Genomic DNA, 23330 nt, shown 5'->3' with positions numbered 1-23330 from the left:
AGGGCTGCGGGCAGCGCCTGCGTATTCAAATAGGGCCGCTGAAATGCACGCTGCATGCAGGGGGGCTGGGCTGGCCCGCGGGGGGACCCCATGCACGCCTTGCCGGGACGCAGCCACCAAGGGTGAGCCAGGGTCACCGCATCTATAAAGGGTCAGTTGCTCTCGGGGTTTTCCTTCCTCTCCCAGAATCAGCGTATGGCTGAATGTGCATGGGACAAACAGGCACATGATGCGACTTGACTACGGAAAGGTGTTTCTAAAAACCCCACTCTGTAACGTAGCCTCTTGTTACAAAGCAAAAGTTACTGGGCCAGGTGCCTCATTCAGTGAACACTTTACTTTAACACGTCCCTGCTTCATGGAAGACGTGATGTCTGACTACTCTATGGCTGCCACAAAATGTCAGGTGGTGCCATGTTCTCCCCGAGAACATCTACGAATTTTACTAAGAGAAATACAAAGGCCCAAAAGGAAATAATCTTCCCCGTCTCCATCCACACAACACCCCCTCGCGAGTCCCTGGCTCCTTTGGACACTACGGTGAAGGGGATTCTGAACGACACCTGCCTGACTGTACTATGTTACTTCACTCTTAAAAACCATGAATCATTACCTAATGAAAGACATTCAAGTAAACCACAGCAAAGGGAAATTTAAAAAAAAAGATTTTATTTATTCATTTGACAGACAGAGATCACAAGTAAGCAGACAGGCAGGCAGGCAGAGAGAGAGAGGGGGAAGCAGGCTCCCCGGTGAGCAGAGAGCCCGATGTGGGGCTTGATCCCAGGACCCTGAGATCATGACCTTTGCTGAAGGCAGAGGCTTAATCCACTGAGCTACCCAGGCGCCTTGCAGGGCAAACTTTAAAGTGCAGCACACATTGCTGACTCGGAGAACACAGGAAGCGGGTCTGGGAAGGTATGCTCATCTTCTGGATGCGCCTGAAACTTTCCATTACGAAAACTGGCAGGCTCCAGAAGGGCTGTGTCTGTGGGTCTGTGTCTGTGTCGGCAGGACTCAGCTGGCCCCCGAGGGCCCCACCATCCGCACTCTGCGGCTCCACACCACGGAAGCCTTGCAGCACATAAGTACCCTAGGTCTGCCACATAACCACCTTTTGTCGACAACCGCCTTGGGCTAGAGCACAGTCACATACCACGTGTTGTGGAAGGCACAGCTTGAGTCCCCCAGAAAATCCGCACCACACCACCTCTCCTCGAGCACAACATACCCCGCGCAGGGACCATGAAGACGAAGGTTCGTTAGGGGAGCCCACATTAACAGCGGGACTGTTACACAGTCCCCTCTTCCACAAACACACTAAATCATCTCTGGGTGAGAGGCTACGATGTTGGGGACTCGGGTGGGCAGCGGGGGGAGTGGGGTGCTGCGCTCATCATGGCACGCTCCGTTTGTACACCCTGACATTTTCTGTGAGAAAAAAAGTTTAATATTACCCTTTACCACCTATAGTAACACAATCTTCTCAACAACATAGGGCCAAAAGACCTTAAAAGGCAAAAGAGTCACTTAAATGTCAATCAAAATTGCTCACAGACTTGTGGCTACAGCAGCACATCCCAAGATAACTTTAACGATTCTCAAAACATCTCTTCCTCCAGACTGAATAAACCAGCCGTCAACAAATGCTGTACTTTAAAATACTCGCTTCTGGAACACTTCCTATGCTAACACAACACGTCTACGGACCCTGGCATGTATGCGTGTGAAACGCAAGGCCAAAGAGCCCCGTTACTGACGCAGACGCTGAAGTGAGTCAGCAACGGCATGGGCCAAGTGGCCAGACCCGGGCCTCACCCAATGAACGTGCAGCCCCATCCGGGATGCTGCTGGGCTTCCTGCTTATAGGTGGGGAACCGAGGCTACAAAGACCAAGGAACTTTCCCAGGGAGCTGAGCTAGGGAGCAGGGGACCCGAAACCCTTCATGTAGGGAACTTAGCCCTGGTCCCCCTGCTGCAAGGATGTGGCAGCTCTGGCCCCGTCTCCGCCGGCACAGCCTCCCTTCCCCCACCTCCGGCGGGGCTGCTGCTTCCTCCTCCAGTCTCAGCTCACAGACGCCCGCCTGGCCTCTCTCCTCCACACTTTTGCGGGTTTCGCATCATGTTTCCACAGCCTGCTCACCCTGAGCTGCAGGGCGTGGGGCCAAGGCAGCTGGGAGCCGGGCCGGGGAGCTCGGTCAGTGCGTGTGGCACATACAGTCCCCAGGCCTCCGTCCTGCCGGTGAGGGACCAAGCCTCGTTACGAATGTCAGCCTTCAGAAGGGACTGCGTTCTCTACGGAAAACTGACACCACAGGTGGACAAAATGAAAGATCAGCTGTGGCACAGACACGCAGGCGTGCATGGGGCCATACTCGAGCGTTCCAGCTCGCTCCACTCAGGGAGCCACACTGTGCCTTGTTCCCCTGTCAGCAGAGATCATTTTTAAAAAACTGGAGTTTCATTTCTTGGTCTGGACGTTCCAATGTATTTCAGTTTCCCACGACTACGTCCGAGGGTTTACCTCTAAGAGCCCACGAGCCCCGCAGGGAGCACTGGGTCGGGGCGCTGGCCGAGCCACAGGTGTCAGGTGCGAGCACGTGGCTGTTCTAGGAGCTGCGCCCATGTGCACTTGCAAAGACGGCGCGGATTCCCGCTGCCCTGAGCCTCTCCCTCGCAGAGCATTATGCATAACTTGACTGATTTGAGAGGCAAAAGACAGCATTTTGTTAATGCAGATACACTTAAAAAATTTAAAAATGTATTTCCTATTGTCTTTTCTTCTTTGGTGAGCGATCTGCCATGTCCTTGGTCTACTACTTCTCTGCCATGCTCTTTCCTTACTGGTCACTGAGCTCTCCCCACAGTGTGCACACTGCCCCTTCTCCAGCCATGTGAATCGTAACCAACATTTTGACATTTGTCATTTAATTTCTTTCAGGTCCTTCCCCCATCAGACCTCCTTACCTTTCCTTAGGATTTATGGCTTCAATTTCTAGAAAGTCTATTCCAACTCTTAGATTATGAAAAAGAAACTGCCTTTATTTTCTTCTATCTTCGTGTTTCTATTTTTAAAAATATTTTATATTAGAGAGAGACAGTGTGTGCAGGAGCAGTGGGAGGAACACAGGCAGAGGGACAAGCAGACTGTGCCCACAGCACAGACCCTGACCCAAGAGATCATGACCTGAGCCAAAACCAAGCTGGCAACTGCGCCAACCAGGCGCCCCTTTATGAATTTTTTTTTGCATTTTAATATTGTGAGCTTTACTTATGCTGAAGATAGAGATAAGAGTCATTTGCAATTCATCTGGGCTAGTGTGCTCCACCAATGTTGAGAATATTTTCTTTTATATGGATTAGGAAGGTCTTTAATATATAATCTTCTGTGATGAATTTTACTTCAGAATTCCCTCCTGGAAATAACTTTGTTTGCCTTTGAAGCCCCTTTATGATTTTTTTTTTTTTTACATTTAAATACATAATCTGTCTGGAACTATTGTTGTGAGATGTGAAGGACCAGTCGTATTTACTTGTTTTCTGTAACTGGGGGCCGGACTTCCAGCCATCAGTTAGTCGCACTGAAGTGCACCATCCACACCCCAGGACACGCCCACGCCGACCAGGGATCTGCTGCTTGTGGATCAGCCAAGCTTGTGGGCTCCCACCCGGGGTGGTGTCCGTGGACTGCTCCCAGGCCCCACCTGGCCCCAGGCCGTCCTGCATTCCCGCTCCTTGGGTGGCCAAGCTCCTCTTTCTTGCAGGAGCAAACTTGACCTGATGCAGTCCTGCCAGCTGCCTGTGTTCCGGGACTTCACTGACCAGTGTACGTCCCCGAAATTCTTCCAGACTGTGCGTCCATCACACTGCTTCTTCTTGACACGATAGTAGTAATTAATACTTTTCTAGACCATTTTTTTCAGTTATTTTCAAATTCATTCAAATTTAGGGTTACATGTATGATTCCTGTCCACTTCGAAAATGTGTTCTTCACCTGTTGTCTGCTGTGTATCCGCTGGCAAAATAGCACGCTTCACCAGCCTTTCCCTACATCCTCGCTGGTTCCTGCTGACACGCATTGCCCCCCCCTCCAGCGTTCCTCAGATGCATTTAATGCTTTCCTTCTGGGTTGTTTTTTTCGTTTTTTGTTTTTTTTTTTAAGACTTCATTTATTTGTCAAAGCAAGCACACAAACAGGGGGAAGGGCAGAGGCAGAAGGAGCAGGCTCCCCTACGAGCAGGAGCCCAAAGTGGGGCTCGATCCCAGGATCCTGAGATCATAACCCAAGCAGAAGGCAGACGGTTAGCTGACTGAGCCACCCAGTTTTTCTAGGTTTGAGCTGAATAGCTGTCACAGGTTTTCTTTACCAACATAAGCATACAAAGCTATGTAAATTTGTGTTTGACATTTTTGCTGCATTTAATAATTTTTTGGTAAACATTCTCATTCGGGGTGCCCGGCCAGCTCAGTCAGTGGAGCGTGCAACTCGATTTCTGGCTCCTGAGTTCAAGCCCCACACTGGGTGTAAAGAGGACTTAAAAGTATCTCAAAAAGGGGCGCCTGGGTGGCTCAGTGGATTGGGCCGCTGCCTTCGGCTCAGGTCATGATCTCAGGGTCCTGGGATCGGGCCCCGCATCGGGCTCTCTGCTCCGCGGGGAGCCTGCTTCCTCCTCTCTCTCTGCCTGCGTCTCTGCCTACTTGTGATCTCTCTCTCTGTCAAATAAATAAATAAAATCTTTAAAAAAAAAAAAAAAAAAAAAAAAGTATCTCAAAAAAAGAAGAAGAGGGCGCCTGGGTGGCTCAGTGGGTTGAGCCGCTGCCTTCGGCTCAGGTCATGATCTCAGGGTCCTGGGATCAAGTCCCGCACCGGGCTCTCTGCTCAGTGGAGAGCCTGCTTCCCTTCCTCTCTCTCTGCCTGCCTCTCTTGTGATTTCTCTCTGTCAAATAAATGGATAAAATCTTTAAAAAAAAAAAAGAAGAAGAAGAAACATTCTCATCATTCTCGTCAGCAGCACTGACTCTGACTCACTATTCCGGAAATGCTGACGCATCTCTTGAGAGTCTCTGAGCTCGGGAGCACCCGGAAGACTTTCCGTTCAGAATTCCAGACACCCCCTTATCGGCTCTTCTTGTTGCAGACGTGGGTGTGATGGGCCAATTGTCCTTTTCTCTGCCTGGGGACAACCTGCCCCTGTCTCCTTCTGGATTCTTCTCTGCCACCTCCATCTCCTCCCCTGTGGATCTGAGAACATTTCAGCCTGTCTTTGCATCCACTGTGCTCCTGAGACTTTCACCGCATCGAACCATTTGGAGGCTGTTTCCAGGCCGTGCGCTCAGTCCCGCTGCCTCCCTGGCACCCATGGGCTCTGCGGCTCCAAGCCGCACTGTCCCAGGCGCGGGCCGTGTGGTCGTGGTGGTGTGGGAGCAGTCGTGGCTAAGGGGCAAGCCACCTGCCGCCGCGTTCCAAGCTGCTCTGGCCTCTCACCCACCGCCTCTGTGGCTGGCAGAGGCTGCGACAGCCTGGGGGTCACCCCCACTTCTGAGGCAAGAACTGATTTTATTCTCTATGTTCCTTTGTTATTTCAGCGAGAGTCTGCAGATGGCTGGGAAGGCTAAGCAACTCAACACATGTGCTTAGCTAACTTGTGCAAGGAGAGGCTCAGAGATACTGAGTTTCCCTGGTCAGTCGTCCGTGTGGGCTGGGCCGGCTACTCCAGATCACCCCTGGCCCCCACCCAACACAGCAGCCGGAGGCAAAGCACCGGCCTTCCTGCAGTCCTGCGACCCTCTACCCCTGCAGCTCGCCCTCCCCACCCACATTCTCCTATAGATCTGGAGCCGGCCCCAGCCCCATCGGCACTCCAAGTGATCCCCCCCGGGGGTACCCTCAGTCACCCACTTGCACTCACTCCTCTGACATGGCACTTGAGATGAACCCAGTCCCGGATCCCCACGAGCCGGCTGTGGCTGCTGTGCAAGCCACTCCCCCAGGACCCACCCGCCACTCTGACCTCGCCTCCTGTGTGCGCCCACCACAGCTCCGGGAGCGCAGCCTCTGCCAGGGACCGCAGCCCTGCCCTGGGGTGCCTGGTACTCCACAGCCTCTCTCATCCCCGCCAGGCAGGACTCACTGCAGCATCCTACGTTTGACCCAAACTAAGCCTCCTGCTGGTGGTGCACGTGTGCGGCTTTCCCAACCCCGTCCTAGTGCACTGGCTCCTTCTGTGCTCGCCTGTCCGAGCAGGTGGAAAACTCCTGCTGAGAACAGGAGTGGAGGGAGTGGAGGGCGCCCGGGAGCAGCCTCAGGACCCAGGACCCAGAGTCAACTAATCGCACTGGTGCCGGAGTCCACACGTGAGTGTGGCTGCAGGAGTCGGAGGAGCCAAACATCTGGGAACTGTGCTGAACCTTCCCATTAAGCTCACCAGAACAGACTGCGGACAAAGCTACGCCTCGGCTGAGCCCCTATACACACGGCCCCATGCCCCAGCCGAGGAAAGCACTGTGAGGCGGGGGATCTATGACAGCGACCTCCCAGGAGTGGCGACCCCCTCACCCCTTCCCCTAGCCCCTGCCGCGACCTCTCCTCTGCGAGGGCGGGACTGGCAGTGGCCTACCTTTGACCAGCTTCCCATCTGCCACCGTCTTACTGGACGATGCCTCCTTCTTCCCCGGGGGGCCGCCTCTTCCTGCCTCGGCTGAGTCCTCACACACACCCTCCTCTCCGCTGTCGCTCGGCTTCTCAGAAGCAGATTCCGCAGGAGCCTCTTCTGGTGCTGACACAGCCTAGAGATGAAACATGGCAATCAATGGCGCCGTCAGAGATGCCCGTGGTTGGTCACAGACAGACAGACAGAGTCCATTGTGAAACTCAAACTTGGCACCTTCTGCTACAACACTACACAGAGGGGAGCACGAGGAGGTTTTCCCCGTGGAAGGACAGACTGTCTCTCAAAGCTCTAATGCCATGCTGGGGGCCAAGGCGCACTGCCTCTTCCTCAGAGACAGGTGTCCAAGAAGGCTTTCAGACCCCAGGCTGTGCGCGTCGGCTGCACACGAGTTGTTTTTGCTCAGTCGGAGCAATTACAGAGAAAAGCCCGAAGAAAGCCACTGATAAGAAGCAAGGCCTACATCAGCTACCAAATAGGTCTGAGCAAAACATCAGGGCGCCCATGGAAATGGGGGAGCGGAGCAGGAGAGAGCACACAAGGACAGGGGAGCGGCATCCAGCAGGCCTCAGGGTCCCACGGGGGGAAGCAGCGGCACAGCCAGCTGCCCCCCAGGATAACGGCCCCACCATGGACAGCGCCGCGCAGCACCGGCATCGGCCAGGAGCCCACACGCTTACAGTTTACCTATGGATGGGTCGCTTAACTCAAAGGAAATATGGAACCTGGCCTCCACCAAGAGCTGTTAAAAATAACAGCCAACCAAAACATTACAAGCTTCAAGAGACAGGATTCTTTGTTTAGAACACATTGATCATCCATGGACTGCCCAGGGGTCAAAGTTTTCTAGGAATGCCAAACACAGGCTTCCACTCTGAGGAAGGAAAAGTTAGAGACTGTGCATGCTGAGCACAATGCTCCCAGACAGAGTATGGCTAGAGAGCCCTTTGCTACATCCTGAGAATAAGTACAAACTATTCCCGCATCTGTGCGGCAGCGACACAGAGCCTTCCGGTCTCCCGGCCCCTGCCGACAGGAACCTGCGCGCCCCCCAGCTCCTCCGACCTCGGAGATGGGAACCTGCATCACCCCCCAACCCCCGCAGACGGGTACCTGTGCGCTGTCGCCCCCTTCCTTCTGGAGGAAGAACTGCTTCTTGAACTCGTAGTAGGCGTTATACTGGTGCCACGGCTGCAGGAACTCGAACCTAAGAGCAGAGACAAGGACAAGTCAGCTATGCGGACATGCAGGGCACCTACCGATGGCTCGCTGCGAGCAGACGCCGTCCTCCATACTCTCCAATGACTAACTCGAGCCAGTTACGGCAATAGCCGTGCGCAGTAGGATGGCTGGATCCTACCCACCTCTTGGACATGGGAGACAGAGGCACGGAACGTTATTTGATTAAATGGCAGACTCTTTCCCCTGGTTCTTTGTTTTGTGTTTCTTTATAAATACGCTTTTTTAAAAAACTGGTATTTTCCTACCTCACGTATGTATTTTTTCAGTTTTTATTTCCCATCACTTGGTTACCATAGAGTGTGACATTCGTTTCAAGTGCAGGGGGTAGTGACCGAACACCTCCATACCCACCCGGTGTTCATCACGACAGGTGCCCTCCTTCCTCCCCGGCACCTACTTCACCAGTCCCCACCCCCTAAATGGCAGATTCTCGAAAAGCAGGAACTCCAGCTCTGTTTTAGGTAGCTTCAACATTCTTACTTACAAAACAAAACAAAACAAAAACCTACCACACAGCTCTAAGTAATTCAGCAAGGTAATTTTAAGACATATTTATGTAAACACGTGAGGATTAAAACATTAAAGAAAGGAATCACGTAGCTAGACTAAAAACAAGCTACGTGAGACGCCACAGGCCCGCATCCGCCCCCACTCTCCGTCCCTCACCTCTGGTCGTTCTTGGCACGAACGCTGGTCTCGAACTTGAGGCCGTTGCGAGCCACGTACTCTGCCAGCTTGTCAATCACGGGCTGAATGTCGGGGGGCGGGGGGATGATGGCTGCCACGGGGGCAAGTGCACTGCGGAGAAGAGCTTCATCACACTCATGCGCAGGGACCCCCCAAGACCACCAGCTGGCCAACCAGTGCAGTGTGGGGGGCTCTCAGCGTCTGGGGACACACACACACACACACACTGGCTCTGAGCACTTCAACCACAAAGTCAGTTCCTTGAAAAGAGACCAAACTATCATTTGCCAATGATAAAAATGGGGTTTTATGGAAAATAAGACTTAAAACCAGGAAAACAGGTTCATTTTTGCCTCTAACATTTCCCTGCAGTGATAAGCCAACTCTTAGAAGCAACCAAGAATAAGTGACGCACGGAGTCTTTTTCACGTTAAAAACAGAGGATGTGCACTTCAACACACTTGTTCGTGTCCCCTTTCTCAGCACGGTCAGAAGGGAAGTCCTTGCAGAAACACCCGAGTGTTCAGTCCAATTTCAACCACAGGCACCCGGGCCCCTGACACTGTGCCCACAGCGCACTCCCCCACTCTGCAGACCCCGGACACTGGCATAAGACAGGTGCGGGGGCCCAGTCCCTGGTCCACTCTGCTTTTGTTCAATGCCCAGCTGGCCCGGCCACCAGCACCCACCTGCTCACGGCTTGTAGGAGTCACTTCTGTCAACTTTCTAAATCCTGCACTTCTCACACATAACCACAATGACCCTTCCGCCTGAATTTACGAAGTTTTGCCCAGTTGAGATGGTAACATCAGAAAGGCCAGCTGTGTGTGTGTGGGGGGGGGGGTCAAGGCAGCATGGGTGTAAGGTCCCAGAAGTTATGGGGGGCGGTGGGGTGCTGAGGATGTGAGAGTTGGGGGCGATGTGGGGTTACTCGGAGTCAATTTTCTAAGTGTTTCCGTCATGATTTCCGCTGCACTATCAACTCCCTAACTCCGACATTTGGACACTTAAACCCTCAGGCGACAGAGACCCTTCATGAGACCCAGACTGAAGACCCCAAACCGAGAGCCCAGAAGTACCAGGCGACAGGCAGAAGTGGGCCTACCTTGTGGTGATGGTGGAGGTCACCCCGCTACTTGTCTCTGCTGTGGTTGGGGGGGGCGGGGGCGTGGTCCCGGGGGGCGGCGGGGCTGTGGTCGTCACCCCGGTGGAGCTGGGCACAGCCACCCCGGCAGGCAGGGTGCTGTAGTAAGTGGCCACGTCGACCCCTGGCGGGGGAGGCGCCAGGCAGTAGGTACCGTCGGGCAGCATGTAGTAGCTGTAGTACATGGCGGCCACGGTCGCTGTGGGAAGACAGGTGCTACGTCACTCCAGCCATCAGCAACCACACTGTTTTCTAGAGGTTATTCTAATACAAGGCAGGCAGCCAAGGGGACATACGCCTGGGGACATGAGACAGCGAAGGGGTAGTGAATGTGCCAACGAGAAGCCCCCCTCCAGCAGCAGGTGCTGACCAGGTCGATGAGCTCATGCGACTGAGCGCTAGGTTCCTTTCTTGGTTATTCCGGGGGAGTCGTGCTTCCCTCACATGTCTGTGACACCGTCTATGCTCATGACCATACATGGCCCCCCTCCAAGATGTGCAGCAGTGGGCCCACCACACCCCACGGACACAGGTCGCTGGGCACCCTGCCATCACAGACAGCAACGCATGACAGTTTCCTATGTAGTTTGGACACGTGCAAATATCTGTAGGGAAGCAGCCTACTGTTTCAGTAATTAAAAGTCCTATCAGCTTATTCATCTCTTTTTTGGAAAAATTTTTTGGGAAAACCAGCTAAATCACAGAAGATTCAGTGATTCAGTTAAGAATTTTATTTCTAATCCTGTTACAGATATGCAAATGGTTCCAACTACACCAAGATTTAATTTCCTTTTCATTGCAGAATGGTGAAAAGAATTTTCCAATTAGAGATTTCATTTTGAGGGTGCCCGGGTGGCTCAGTTGTTAAACATCTGCCTTCGGTTCAGGTCATGAACCCAGGGTCCTGAGATCAAGACCCACATCGGGCTCCCTGCTCAGTGGCAAGTCTGCTTTTCCCTCTGCCTGCCGCTCCCCCTGCTTGCGTTCTCTCATACTCTCAATCCCTCTCAAAAAAAAAAGAAAAAAAAAAAAACCTTAAAAAAATTTTGATTTTGATTTTCAATGAATTCACTTTTAGTAAGAGCATTTATCGACACCAGACGCTTCGACCCCGGTTCCCAGTGACGGGTGCTCTGCAGGGAAACAGCAGCAGGATGGCAGCTTGGACAGCTCGGCCCCTGCCTTCCCTGCAAGGCTGAAACAATGCACAGGTGACTGGGCTGCAGGCCCACCCACAGCGACGCGCTCTGTTAGCTGTGCGTGAGCTCCCGGCTTGCTGTCCTCTCTCGATGTCACACACCAACCACGGTTACACGTTCACATCGACACCCTGAGCTTTCACAGTCAGATACGTGGCCCCAGATCCAGTGGGCGTGATCCCTGCGGGAGGGCAGGGCCCATCCAAGACTGCTGGCTAGAAAGGCACTTTCACTCACTGTAACCCAGCACGGAGAACGTGGTGTTCGTCAGATGGACAGACGGACGCAGCAGTTCCAGTGGAAGCTTTTCCTAACCAAGCCAGGCGTTTGCACACAAGCCTACACCTCTGTGAGATGTGCTGTCCTTGCAAGAATGCAATTAGAGTTCCTACCCACTCGCCTTCAGGCCATCATGCTACCGGGGTCCTTCTTCTCAGCCCCCAGGCAGAGCCACCCCAAAGAGGAGACAAAATGGCATCGGCGAGAACAGAGCATAACCCTGACCTGCCTCAGAGAACACCCGTATGCAGCCAACGGTCCCCGGAGAGGGGACGTCCGGGACCCCTCTTACTGCCGAGTCCAGAGTGTCACATCTCAGTGGAAGGACAGACACTCCGTTCTTGTCTGGGACAGTCAGCCTCCTGCCCAAAAGCAAGCCAAAGTACACTTTAAGCCACAGCCACAACCAATGAGCCATGTGAATGCATAAAAATAGAAGAGTTCACAAGTTTTGACTACCGGTGTAGGTCAGGCATTCTTCGTGTTAACAGAAATCAGCAAATGGTTTTCAAAACTGAGCACCATGCCTTTGGAAGTCCTTATATGCAGGCTAGCCATCAGTCCATAGGACTTTCCTGAACCATTCATCATGTTAAATTTAACCAGGATTAAAAACTGCTCCTGGCAAGCCAGCAGACTCGCTCAGGGACCCATGCTCAGAACCCGGGAAGATGTTGGCTGAGATGAGCGGAAGCTCTAAGAGCACCGCAGAGCTCACAAAGAGGTAGGAAGATGAGAGCCTGCCCAAACCTGCCGTGCCCTGGCCTGGTCCTCAGGGGACCACAGCAAGGGGTCCCACTGAACCGGTGTCCCTAGCCACCCGAGCAGCCAGTCTCCACCCTCTCGACAGCCGTGCAGTGAGCCTTCCAGCAGTCTTCATCACGGCAAAGGCAGACAGGAGCTTGACGTTCTCCGTTTACCTAAAAATAATGCTGCCAGCCAGCCCACACCGCCGCCTAGTGAGATGCGGGGTGGCTTGCTGGCCAGCAGGCCTTCTGGCACAGAATGCATGTGCCACACGGGTGTAACAGGTCCCCTTTCAGCTGGATCCTCACTTTGAGGATTGTCAGGGATAAACGCCTCAGGGAGAGGGTCCTTTCTGTCCTTTTCCCCCAGCTCCGGGGGCTGGGGTGTGACAGTGATGGTGACCTGCAGCCCGACACACAAGCCTCACCTGTCCCACCACTGCTGGATCCCACTCCCGAGAAGAGTGCCTCGCTCCCTCCCCTCTGACACCGAGTGCCTCGCTCCCTCCCCTCTGACACCGGGACATCCCACAGTGTCCTCTGTGGGACACAGCCCCCTCCCGCCTCCCCAGGCTGACTCCAGGGGGCACTGCAAGGTATGAGGGCCCCACATGTGAAGCTTAGTGGCAGGCAACAGGCTGTGCCCCGGTGCACGGCAGGCACTTGCCCAGCATTTCATGAGCACAGCCAGCTGACAGCGGGCTGGGAGCCTTCCCAGATGCTCTGTTTACACGCACATGTGGCCTCACTCGCTTATACAGAGGCTTTCAGAAGACCGGGGCTCGATGACACTACAGACCCTTGAAAACGGCCGTCAGGGCACCTGAGTTTTTTGTACATGTGCCTTCCCCCCCAACTCAAGACGGTCACCAACACCCAGTTTTGAGAATCACTGGACCAGACCACAGGCAGGGCAGCCAGAGGCCTGGTGCTCCAAGACTGCACTCTCTTAGTTATTGTCGTCATGGCGGGGCACCGAGTCCCGAAGGGCCACAGCCACTCTCTCCCACACCGGGCTTCATTGACATCACATACCTCACCAGGCTCGCTGCTCTCCACACTCTAGGCTGAATTTCTGGGAGTCGGGTGGGCTTTACAGGAAGTTGGATGTGGATGGCCTGGTCAGCATCCGGGGTGCCACAAATGCCTACTCCAAATGAATCCAAGAGAGAAGTTTCCACGGGCACCTACATCTCCTAAGGGCAGACACAGCTGCCAGAAAACAAATCCAGCTGCTTCAGGACGTAAGGCACATTCTGGAGCCCTCCTTCCCAGACCACAGCTGCCTCAGAGATGGACGGAGCATCCTAATGGAGGGTGGGGGGCAGAGCAACACACCTAATTCCCTTCTAAAGCCCTTCTATTAAACTGGCGTCAAAAATCAAAGTCAATTTACTGATACTTTACGTGCTCTTCATCTCATATACATTTAACTCCCAGAAGAGAACCCCGGTGTTGAAAGGGTTTGGGGGCAGGGCTGGTGAGCAAGCCCTTCCGCGTGAGCCAGTTGAGAGCCGGTCCGGGGAAGACCAACAGCATGCGTGTGCCCTGAGCACAGAAACAGCTTCACCTAGTGCCACGGAACCAACCCACCTGACTTACACAAAAAGCCAGGAGGCTGGAGCATGCCCAACAGCCCCGGGGCCTGGACTGAACCGTCTCACCTGTCTAAGTCCAGGTCCTGTAGACGGTCCTCCCCATGCACCCCGGGGATCTTCCTAGTGAGTTCAATGGCTTTAAACCCTCTGTGTGCTTGAAGATTCCAGAATTTCTACCTCCAGCTCTGGGCGGCCCTGCACATTAACCGCTCACTCCACACCCCCACTGGGACATGTGATAAACAATTCGCCTGGGTTCAGATCTGGATCCCTGCCTCCTCCTGGCACTGCCACTCTCTCAGGGAGTGCCTCCTGCTGGAGGGTCAGCTGCACCGCTCGCTCCCCACTCCCCCACCCCTGCTCTAAAACTCCAGGAGCACTGCCTGCACCAGACAGAGCAGCCCCCCAAACCCAAAACCCTCCCCTCTCTCCCACCCAGGCCTAAGCCACATTCCCTGCTTCCTGTCCCACCGCTCTCCCATTCCACTCTCCTCAGGCCTCTGGCTTGGAGGGCCTCCCCAACGACGTCCACCGGCACGGTGACCTGCTCTTGGGCACTCAGTCTCCACGATTTTCCATGGCGGAAGGAATCTTGTTCACTGCCAATCCCAGCAGGGCGCGAGCACAATGCCCATCTGCTCAGTGACCACGAGTTATGTGCACAAGGATGAGACGTGGGATGGCGGGAGGCTTCTCGGCAGCAGCAAGGGCCCCTAGGACACGGAGGCCCAAATCTTCCAAAGCCAAAGGGACAGTATCCAACCAGAGTTCTAGGCCTGTCCTAACTACCACATGCGAGAGCAGAATGAGGGCACCTTCAGATATTTGAGGACTAAAATATCTGTGCTCCCACGTACCCCTTCCTGTGTACGCTACTGGAGCATGAACTCCAAGAGTGAAGGAGTAAGGCATTCACGCGCCCCAGGAGGCGCAGGCAGTAACCCAGGCCATTGGCAAGAAGCCAGACAACAGCGGGCTGCAGGCTGCGAGCACAGAGCCTTTGCATGGGGACGGGGGCAAAGGGGCTCAGCAAACAGCGGTGGGTGTCACCGGACGGCCAAGCACGACCCCTAACAGACCAGAGTGTGCACCGCTCTGAGAGCGCCCGCAGGTCACCTGCTGCGTCTGAAATGACTATGTGCCAGGAGAGGCAGCCCACCACCCAGCGGCCCCGCGGATGCCGGGCCGGGCAGTCACGGCGACTCTGTCTGGGTGACGGCCTCCAGCACCTGACAGCTGGGGCTCCACGAATGCAGGCTGTAAAGACAGGCCCCAAACTTACAGAGGAGTCAGGGGAGGAGACTGATGAGTAAGCCATTTCGGGATCCTTCTCCTGTGAATTTTAATTATAAAGTACAGATTTAAGTCTATCAGTTCAAGTCACAAGCAACCAGAGACGAAACACTTAAGGTAAGTAAAATTTGGGGTGTGAGAGGAGCACAAATGAACTCAATTACTACCCATAACACCACAAAGATAACAGAGAAAATCTAACCCAAGGAGGATAAACCCTGAAACAGCAGTATGGACCCGTGACTTAGAGGCACAGGGTAACCACTAAGAATGCAAAGACAAATGGTTAAAAGTAAATACTGTGAAACAAGTGTGGGGGGTTCGAAAAATACTTCTCATAAAAAGCATTTGTTACATGACTTCCAAGTGTATTACTCTGATTCAAATAATTTTAAAAATATCTTAATTACAATCAGAGAGATAACGAGCATCTGACTTTCCGCTGCCCCCTGAACGCCAGGGAGGAGGCCCAGAAACAGCCTTATTCTCGCTCCTCTCCAAGATATTACTGCGTGTGTCCATCCAGCCACCATTACTAAATACGTCCTCGCAGGAGAGAGGAGTCTAGGGGCTGGAGGCCCCACAGTATCCATGACAGACCAGTCCTGCCCTCCTGCTGCTTCAAGTGAGGCTATAAAGGAAACCAGATGAGAAACAAAGTAAGCTCAGACTCTGAGAATGGCCAAGACAATATGAAACCCTGTGAGAAGGACATGAACTGGGGAAGACCATCAGCACAGCCAGGGGAGGTCTGACCTGAGAGGACAGTGTTTCAGGCCAAGGAGGAGCTCGTGCAAAAGCCCTGTGGTCAGATCCCACTTAGCACATTTCAGGAACAGGAAGAGCAGATTGGGGGCAGTGGAGGTGAGTTTCTGGAATCTAAATGGGATGGGAAACCACAAGGAGGTTCTCAGTAGAGAGATAATGACACAGGTTCACCTTCAGGATCACACTGGCTGCACGGGCTGCAGGAACGCAGCACGAGGACCAGGGGCTGCGGCAGATGAGGCTGCTGACATCAGCTGAGACCACGAGTGGACCTGGTGAGGAACACCAGACTTGGGGGGAAGATCCTGAAGGAGGTCACCAAGGGCGTGTAATGTGATTACACGTGGGTGTGAGGGACTAGAAGACTCGCAAGGTGCCCGCTGCTCTGGCCTAAACTGGGGGTGTGAGGGCAAGTCGGGGGTCCTGCTACAGAAGCTGTGGATTCAAGACGTCTGCTGCCCAGCCCGGGGGCGACGGCAAAAAGGCGGGGAGGCGGGGGCTACAGACACAGATCTGTATCAACAGGATGTGAGAATGTTTCCCAAGAATACAAACAACATACTTGAGAACTGAATTTTACCAAAACTGGTCTTTGCTGTGTAGGATTTTCATATAAAAAGTCAATAAAATGAAGACATTTATATTCAAGTAAGGTCTCTCACTAATTCTGGGATAGAGCAGGCTTTGGTAAATGTTTCCTACAAAGAGCCAGACAGTAAATATATTACTCCTTGTGGACCAAGAGGCAAAACTGGGGGCATGATATACTCAGAGAGTAAGAAAAAGTCCCGCACATCTTTTAATTGATGAAATTCCAAATATAATAAAAATACCTGAGTGGTTTTTTGGGGGATACAGGTGTACAAATGGGAAGAATGACAGTCTTTTCACAAAGAATGACATTTCACTTAACTGGGGTTGAAAGCAGGATGTAAAGATTGGTCGCACACGCCCAGGCAGTGCCTGACCCAGCCTGCAGGCCGCCGCCCACCTGGCAGCTTTGTTCACGCTAGCTACACCTCCCTCCCCTCCACAAACCGGAATATTTGTTTCTGTTTTCCAAAACTCACACTTTCTGAATCTTCTAATCTCAGCGGTTAATAACTTCAACAGTGTATTAAAAACACATGGAAAAGACACAGGAGTAACAACTGTCCTCAGGCCCACCATTATCTGGGTTTCCCCCTATTCCTTCCCTTCTGTGATCACACGTTCAGGGGTTCCTGAGACATGGATGGATTCTGGGGAGAGGATGGGAGGCATCTTCAAACACACTCGGGGGTCTGATCTCCGAGTTGGGTTCACAGTCATCTGGTAAACACAAACGTGCAACATTGCAGACAATTTTCCAGATCACAAATGAGGTTCCTTTACCCTACTTCACATTCAAGCTAAAGCTAGACTTTAGGGCGCAGGGCGGGGAGGTGAGGGGGGAGCCACTGGGTAACAGAAGTGACTGCACAGGCCCTGGGGGCGGGCACAGCAGGATCACGGCCCTCCCTGGTAGTTAAGAGCTGACAGACCAGGGTCAGAATAAGTAATTTTCATGGTGATCTCACCATGTAACATAAACCTCTACAACACTACCTCTTCTTGGGGCACCTAGATGGCTCAGTGGGTTAAAGCCTCTGCCTTCGGCTCGGGTCATGATCCGAAGGTCCTAGGACTGAGTCCCTCATCGGGCTCTCTGCTCAGCGGGGAGTCTGCTTCCTCCTCTCTCTCTGCCTGCCTCTCTGCCTACTTGGGATCTCTGTCAAATAAATAAATAAATATCTAAAAAAAAAAAAAAGTCTGTAACAGGCACCTTGGTGGCTCAGTGGGTTAAGCTTCTGCCTTTGGCTCAGGTCATGATCCCGGGGTCCTGGGATCGAGTCCTGCATGAGGCTCCTGGCTCAGCGGGAGCCTGTTTTTCCCTCACTCTCTCTGCCTGCTGCTCTGCCTGCTTGTGTTCTGTCAAACAAATAAAATGTTTAAAAAAAAATCCCCAAACAAAAGGAGACTTGTCTCAGTCACCAAAGCCTTAGACTGAAAATCTGAACGGCTTCTGCAATGACGAAGAACGTCATCTGTTCAGCTGGAAAACCACCCAAACCCGTCAGTTTCACCCTATGAATACAGGAGTCAGGGACGTTCCGCCAGTGCTTGAAAGCAATCACTCTCTTTCTGGCAAATAACACCTCCTTCTAGAAAGGCTTCTTGTCTCCACCCACTACGTAAAGCCTTCATCAGTGACCCTCACACAGCAAGTTTTGAGTTTTCAATACTGTATTGGGTTTGCAGCCCGTTACACCGAAACAGGCTCTAGAGAGTTCTGGGCGAAGGAGTGGCTCTAGCGCGGGACCTGAACCGCGGGCGGAGGCGCCTGCAGCTTCGTGGGGTCGGCTTGCCGACTTCAGGCTCAGCCGCTCCACACCTGCTTGGGGGCATTTTCGGAAAAGGCTGCGCTTGGAAAGGAAGACAAAGGGTCTCGGAGGCGGCGGGAATGGTGTCAAGGAAGCGCCGCAGCATCGGGTAAAAGGCTCGGACAGAGCTGCGGGCGTGGGCAGGAGACGACCAGGAATGGGCGCAGAGCTGTGTGGCCCCCCAGCCCGGACGAAAACAAAATGCAAGCAAGCTTGGAGTTTTCGGAGCTGCAGACGAATCTGGTGGGAGAGAATTCCACGGAGCACAAAGGAAAGGAAAGCGAGCCGCCGGGGCCAGACAGAGCCCGAGAGGGGCTGGGTAACTGGGCTTCCAGCCCGCTTCTGCGCAGCCCAGGAGAGCTCACAACGGTACTGCATTTCAGCCACTGAAAACAGAACGTTTCAAGACACAAATGTCCTCTGGAATTCAAGTCCGGGCACCCGTGACCCCGGTCTGCTGCAGCCCAGTCATGTCCCCTCGCACTCCTGCCAGTGCTTGGCCCACAGAGACCGGGGACACGCAGGACCCAAAACGTGACATGGGGACCTTCCCAGCAAGTCTGCAGACCGTGCTGTCGCACTGCGAGAATGGAGGCCCCAAATCATGCCTTTCCGGAACCAACACATTTTAAGCTGCAACAGGCAGAAGAGGTGTAAGCGAGAAAACTGGTCACCGACACGGAAGGAGACGGACAGAGATGGATGGACCCACAACAGAGACACAACGGAAAACAGCCTCCAGGACGCAGAACCGAATCTCCGAGAGGGGGCAGGACATGCTCCAGGACAACGGGGAAGTGTGCGCCAGGTCACCAGGCATCCAGCCAGAGGGCGCCAGGCCCCCGGCGGCGAGGTGGGGGAGCAGCCGGCTCCTTCCTCTTCCCAGCAACGTCCAAGTTCAGAGCCCTCCTGGCAGCGCTCCTGGGCTCCAGGCAACAGGACCGAGTACGGTTCTCTCCACCACGGTGCTCAGCGACGTGACCAAGCTCCGAGAACGGCGGCCAGGGGCAACGAGTGACAGCTAAGCAGCTAACAACTCCACACGACTGGTCAGTGGCGGCAGCCGGCTGGGCCAGGAAAAGACCAGGCTGGATGCTAGCTTACAAAGTCGGGGAAGGGAGATGCTCCCCGAGAACTGTACACCCAGACCAGGTTTCCTGTCTGTACCAGGGCAGGAGGCACTTCTCGGGCATGCGAGAACGCAGGAACAAGACCCTCACGACACGGGTCCGCAAGGCTGAATGCGCAGAGGCGCCCTGGTGGAAGCCCAACCCTCAGGAGGGAGGCCAGCGGGCCAGGGGCTGCGGGCTGCAGAGTGAGCAGCGGACCGGCTCATGCTCTCACAACACAAACGCAAACACTGCTTCCTGAAAATCCAGAGCTGGGGGGGTGGAAAGGGAAGGGATTTAGGAGTATTTTAATTCCCTCCGGTTTCACAGTTAATTAAGGACATCTAAGATAAAAATAGAGCTTTTAAAAAAATCTACAATCTCAATCTCTTTAAATGTTCTCCTAATCGCCAGAACAGAATTCTTGATGTACGGAAGAAACTTTTATCTGAAAATCAGCAACCACTTCCCTTTGATTTTTTATTACAGGGTCTTCTGCTAAATTCGAGTAAAATTAAAAAAGCTTACTTCCACTTTAACACAAATATTTCTCTATGTCCAACCTTCTAATCCCTACTCGGCACAAAGCTCATCTTTGTGTTCCTGGCTGGGAGCTTCCCACTCTCCCCTTGCCTCACTACACTCACGTCAGTGTTTCCCACTGCATCAGGGACGCTCCCTCATGGTAAAAATGTCTATTTCTGGGTGGTGGAATCCTGGGTAATACCTTTACTTTCTTCCTTCCATTTCCCTTCACTTACAATAAATGTGTTTTTTTAAAAAAAAGGGTTTCAAAGGTAAACAAAGCACTTCAAGGTCATGATTTTGCAGGAAAAAAAAATGCTATGAGCAACCCCAGCAAAATCACACTTAAAAAAACAGCAGAAACAAGAAAATATCTAGTCTAGCCACACAATACGGTTTAATTTCACTTCAGCTATTTATAGAATGAAACATGAAAAAAAACTGGGTTGGCATTTTATTTTTAAAAAACTGCAACACCAGTGGGCAATATTTCAGTATCACTATTTCCTGCATAATTAACTGTATTTACGACCCTCTTCTGCAAAGATTTACAGCTAAATAGCAGGAGAGAACCAAATAACAGAAAATGACTGTCAAGCTAATACAAGCGAATTGTTAGTTTTACACGTCTCTATTTAAGGGTCTTTTAAAAAAATTCTTTCCAAATAAAAACAGCCGATTTTCTTCCAAGGAAGCCTCTAACCAGGAAAATCTCTCACTGGAAAGAAGTCGATCCCAAGTAATGGCCTGAGGGGATTCTTAATCACGAGCTAATAGAAAGAATGGGAAAACCTTGGTGACTCCAGCTCTGATGGGCCCCGTGGGCCCCAGGCTCCTGCAGGAAGCGCTGACAGACGTGCTCAGACTGCGTGTTAACAACACAGGCCTGCAAGAGCCCCTCGGGGTGCTGGGGTACTCTCACACAATCATCCCATCCATCCTTGTGCTTTTTCTGGGAAGCGGACAGTCACCAACACAGTCCAAAAGGCACAGCCCGGCGGGTGACGCAACAGGCCCCCACGGAGCCCCACGGTCATCTCCCACCTGACCTGCTGGAGGCACTTCCCTCCTTCTATACCTGCTCCACCCCTGACCCCGCCCCTGTGCACGGACAGGGTCCCCTCCGTCCTCTCCGGAGGGCATCCTCTCCCGAGGGCACACAGGGCATGTCAGTCTCCCGCCAGCACTAGAAATCTGGCTTGTGAGGACACTCCCATACCTCCTTCCTCCGTGAGGGTCCCAGGTGGACAGAGGCCACCAGCCCACCCGCACTCGCTCCCGCCGCGGCACAGGTCCCCCCAGCATGGCTTCTCTGTAACCTCTCTCATCTCGAAGGACTTCAAACTCACTAATGTCAAATAACACTTTCAACAGCCCAGAAACCCGGACTGCACCCCAAGGCTTACACTTCTCATGTTCGCGCGTGCTGCCCAGGGCCCACGACCGTCTTACATCCTGCACACGTGTGCTGTGGTCTGGCGCGACGGCGACCCTGGCTTGCACTCCCCGCGGACCGGGCTCTAGAGCCAGCAGGAACGATGCCATTCGGGGAAGCCACGAGGGGAAACCTTGGAAAAAACGGCGGGGCCATGTTACCTCCCTGAATTATTCACACGGCAGCCCGTGTTTCTGCTGCACATTTTCCTCTCCCGTTTGACTATAAAAGCTGTTGGTGTGTTAGACCCTTCTGCTTCCTCAATCAGTTTTTTTCTCTTAGCAGAATCTAGTTATCTGTTGGCTTAAAGAACAGAATCCTTCACTGGTTAAAGTCTCCTGACTTCGCAGAAAGCTGTCCACGCAGCACCTCCGCCTGGAAGCCGCCAGGCTGCTGGGTAAAAGGCGGGGCTCTTCCCCAGGGACCCCCTTCCTTCCAGGCTGCCTGCAGCTCCTTCCCCACCCACTTCCGAGCGTGGGTCTGAGGGCTCTGGCTCACAAACACTTGGAAGGAGCCCCTGGTTTGTGTGCGGGGTGAGCCGGTAATGGGACACGCTGCACCCTAGGGCCAGGAGGCTCCTCTCTGGCAGGCCGGACCTGTTTGCCCAACAGAGCTCTCCTGTGAAGTGACTTCCTCCACAGAAGCTACTGTGATGATGACGTATTTAATTAAAATTTATGCAAATGAATGGAAGGACAACTGCTTACAAGACTGTGCAGAACCAGGGGAGAGAACGGGGCATGAGAGCCACCACATCACAGAGGCCACCCAAACTCTGCTCTGGGCGCCGGCACCCCTCACCAAACGGCGTCCAGCGCGGAGGGGGGCAGCTCGGCACACCGTCCCAGGCGACTGGCCAACAGCCCAGCTCCTGTTCTCGTCGTGAGACGGTTCAGCTCTGCAGGCACCACTTCTAGACCAGTTCTTAGCACAGAGCTGGTTTGGACCACCACCTCATCAGGCCCCAAGAGGTCTTCCCTGTAACATTTCACAGACTACCTGACAAGACTCATTTCCCTTCACCGTGCCTCCTTCTCAAACCTTTCATATTCTTTTTTTTTTTTTTTTTTAAGATAACCATAGAATCTACAGACGAAAATAAACATCTTTGAAGACCTGAATACAGGTGCTCACACGTACTTGTGCCGGGGCTCTTCCTGGAAACTGGATCAGTGTGTCCAGCTGTCCAGGCCTCTTGCCTCACCCCACGAGCCCTGGACCCTGGACCGTGGCTGCTGTGGTGACCCTGAGGCTGATGCTCTCACAGTCCCCACTAGGCACGGCCCCTCTCCCTCTGCATAGCCCGGCTTCAGAGGGCCCATGCTCAGGCATGCAGTTCTACACTGTCTGCTGTCCAGTTTCTGGCCTCCCCACGTCGATGGGATGGCTCTCACTTCGGTAACAAGGTGTCTGCCTGAAGTGCAGACACCTCACAGCCCGCCTCCCTAGCCTCTAGGCAGCCCTGACCTCTGCTGAGTACAGGCTCTAGAGCAGCTCTGGGACAGCCTGTTGCCTTTGCGCCCGCGGCCCCTTCCACAGCGGAGGCTGCCTGTAGGGGGATGTCTACAATCAGCACCCACTGGGCCACATGTTTTCTTGGACTGCCTTGCATTTTTACAAAATATGATCTCATTGTCGACACCTGCAATTGAGAAAGTTCACCTGAATGTTTTAGATTTCTTGCTTCTCTGCAAACTCTGGCACCTGGTCCCTGATCCATGTGTGAGCTGCCACGAGTCCTGTCAGTGCTGTTCTTTCAGCTCTTGGGCTAGACAGCTGAGCTGTGCAGCTGAGCACCAGGTGCCAGTCCCAGACACCCCGCTCGCAGCCGCCTGTCAGGCTCCCACTGCGTGAGGAGGCGGGTGCTAACTGGTGCCCCCTGCTGGAGCACTCCCTAGGGGAGGGGGCTGGGGTCCCCACAGGGAGTCGCACCCGGTGCACCTGCCGTTTGACAGAGGAGGGACTGGCATCAGTGGGGCTCTGTGAGCCCACAGGGAGCCTAAGTCACAGAGCAGCCACTGGGCCAGCTGTGTGGTGGGGTCCCTCTACCCAGTGCCATGGGGGCAACAGACATGCTGCCTGCCACCACCCTGGGTGCTGAACAGCACGTGCTCCATGACACAGAGTGACGATCTGGTAATGGTCACCCTGCCCCCGAATTTCCTCTCTTCCGTGCCAGACAGTCCAACAGCTCCACAGATCTAGTGGATGCACACAGACAAGGTGTTTAACTTG

At 53.5% G+C, this 23330-nt stretch overlaps 1 protein-coding gene across 2 annotated transcripts in view; it reads right to left on the bottom strand.

Annotated features, from left to right (window-relative positions):
• The window catches only part of LOC123953986 (splicing factor SWAP), a 67071-nt gene that overhangs the window by 26984 nt on the left and 16757 nt on the right, over window positions 1-23330 (bottom strand). For both annotated transcript variants that reach the window (XM_046024498.1, XM_046024499.1), the window contains exons 8-11: window positions 9703-9940; window positions 8577-8708; window positions 7782-7875; window positions 6618-6786 (exon numbers count right to left, since the gene is read on the bottom strand). In XM_046024498.1, coding sequence (XP_045880454.1) covers window positions 6618-6786; window positions 7782-7875; window positions 8577-8708; window positions 9703-9940 — 633 coding nt within the window. The remainder of the gene's footprint in view (window positions 1-6617; window positions 6787-7781; window positions 7876-8576; window positions 8709-9702; window positions 9941-23330) is intronic.

The sequence above is a fragment of the Meles meles genome, chromosome 12 (assembly GCF_922984935.1).
Source record: "Meles meles chromosome 12, mMelMel3.1 paternal haplotype, whole genome shotgun sequence".
NCBI lineage: Eukaryota > Metazoa > Chordata > Mammalia > Carnivora > Mustelidae > Meles > Meles meles.
This window is presented reverse-complemented; position numbering and strand designations above follow the sequence as displayed.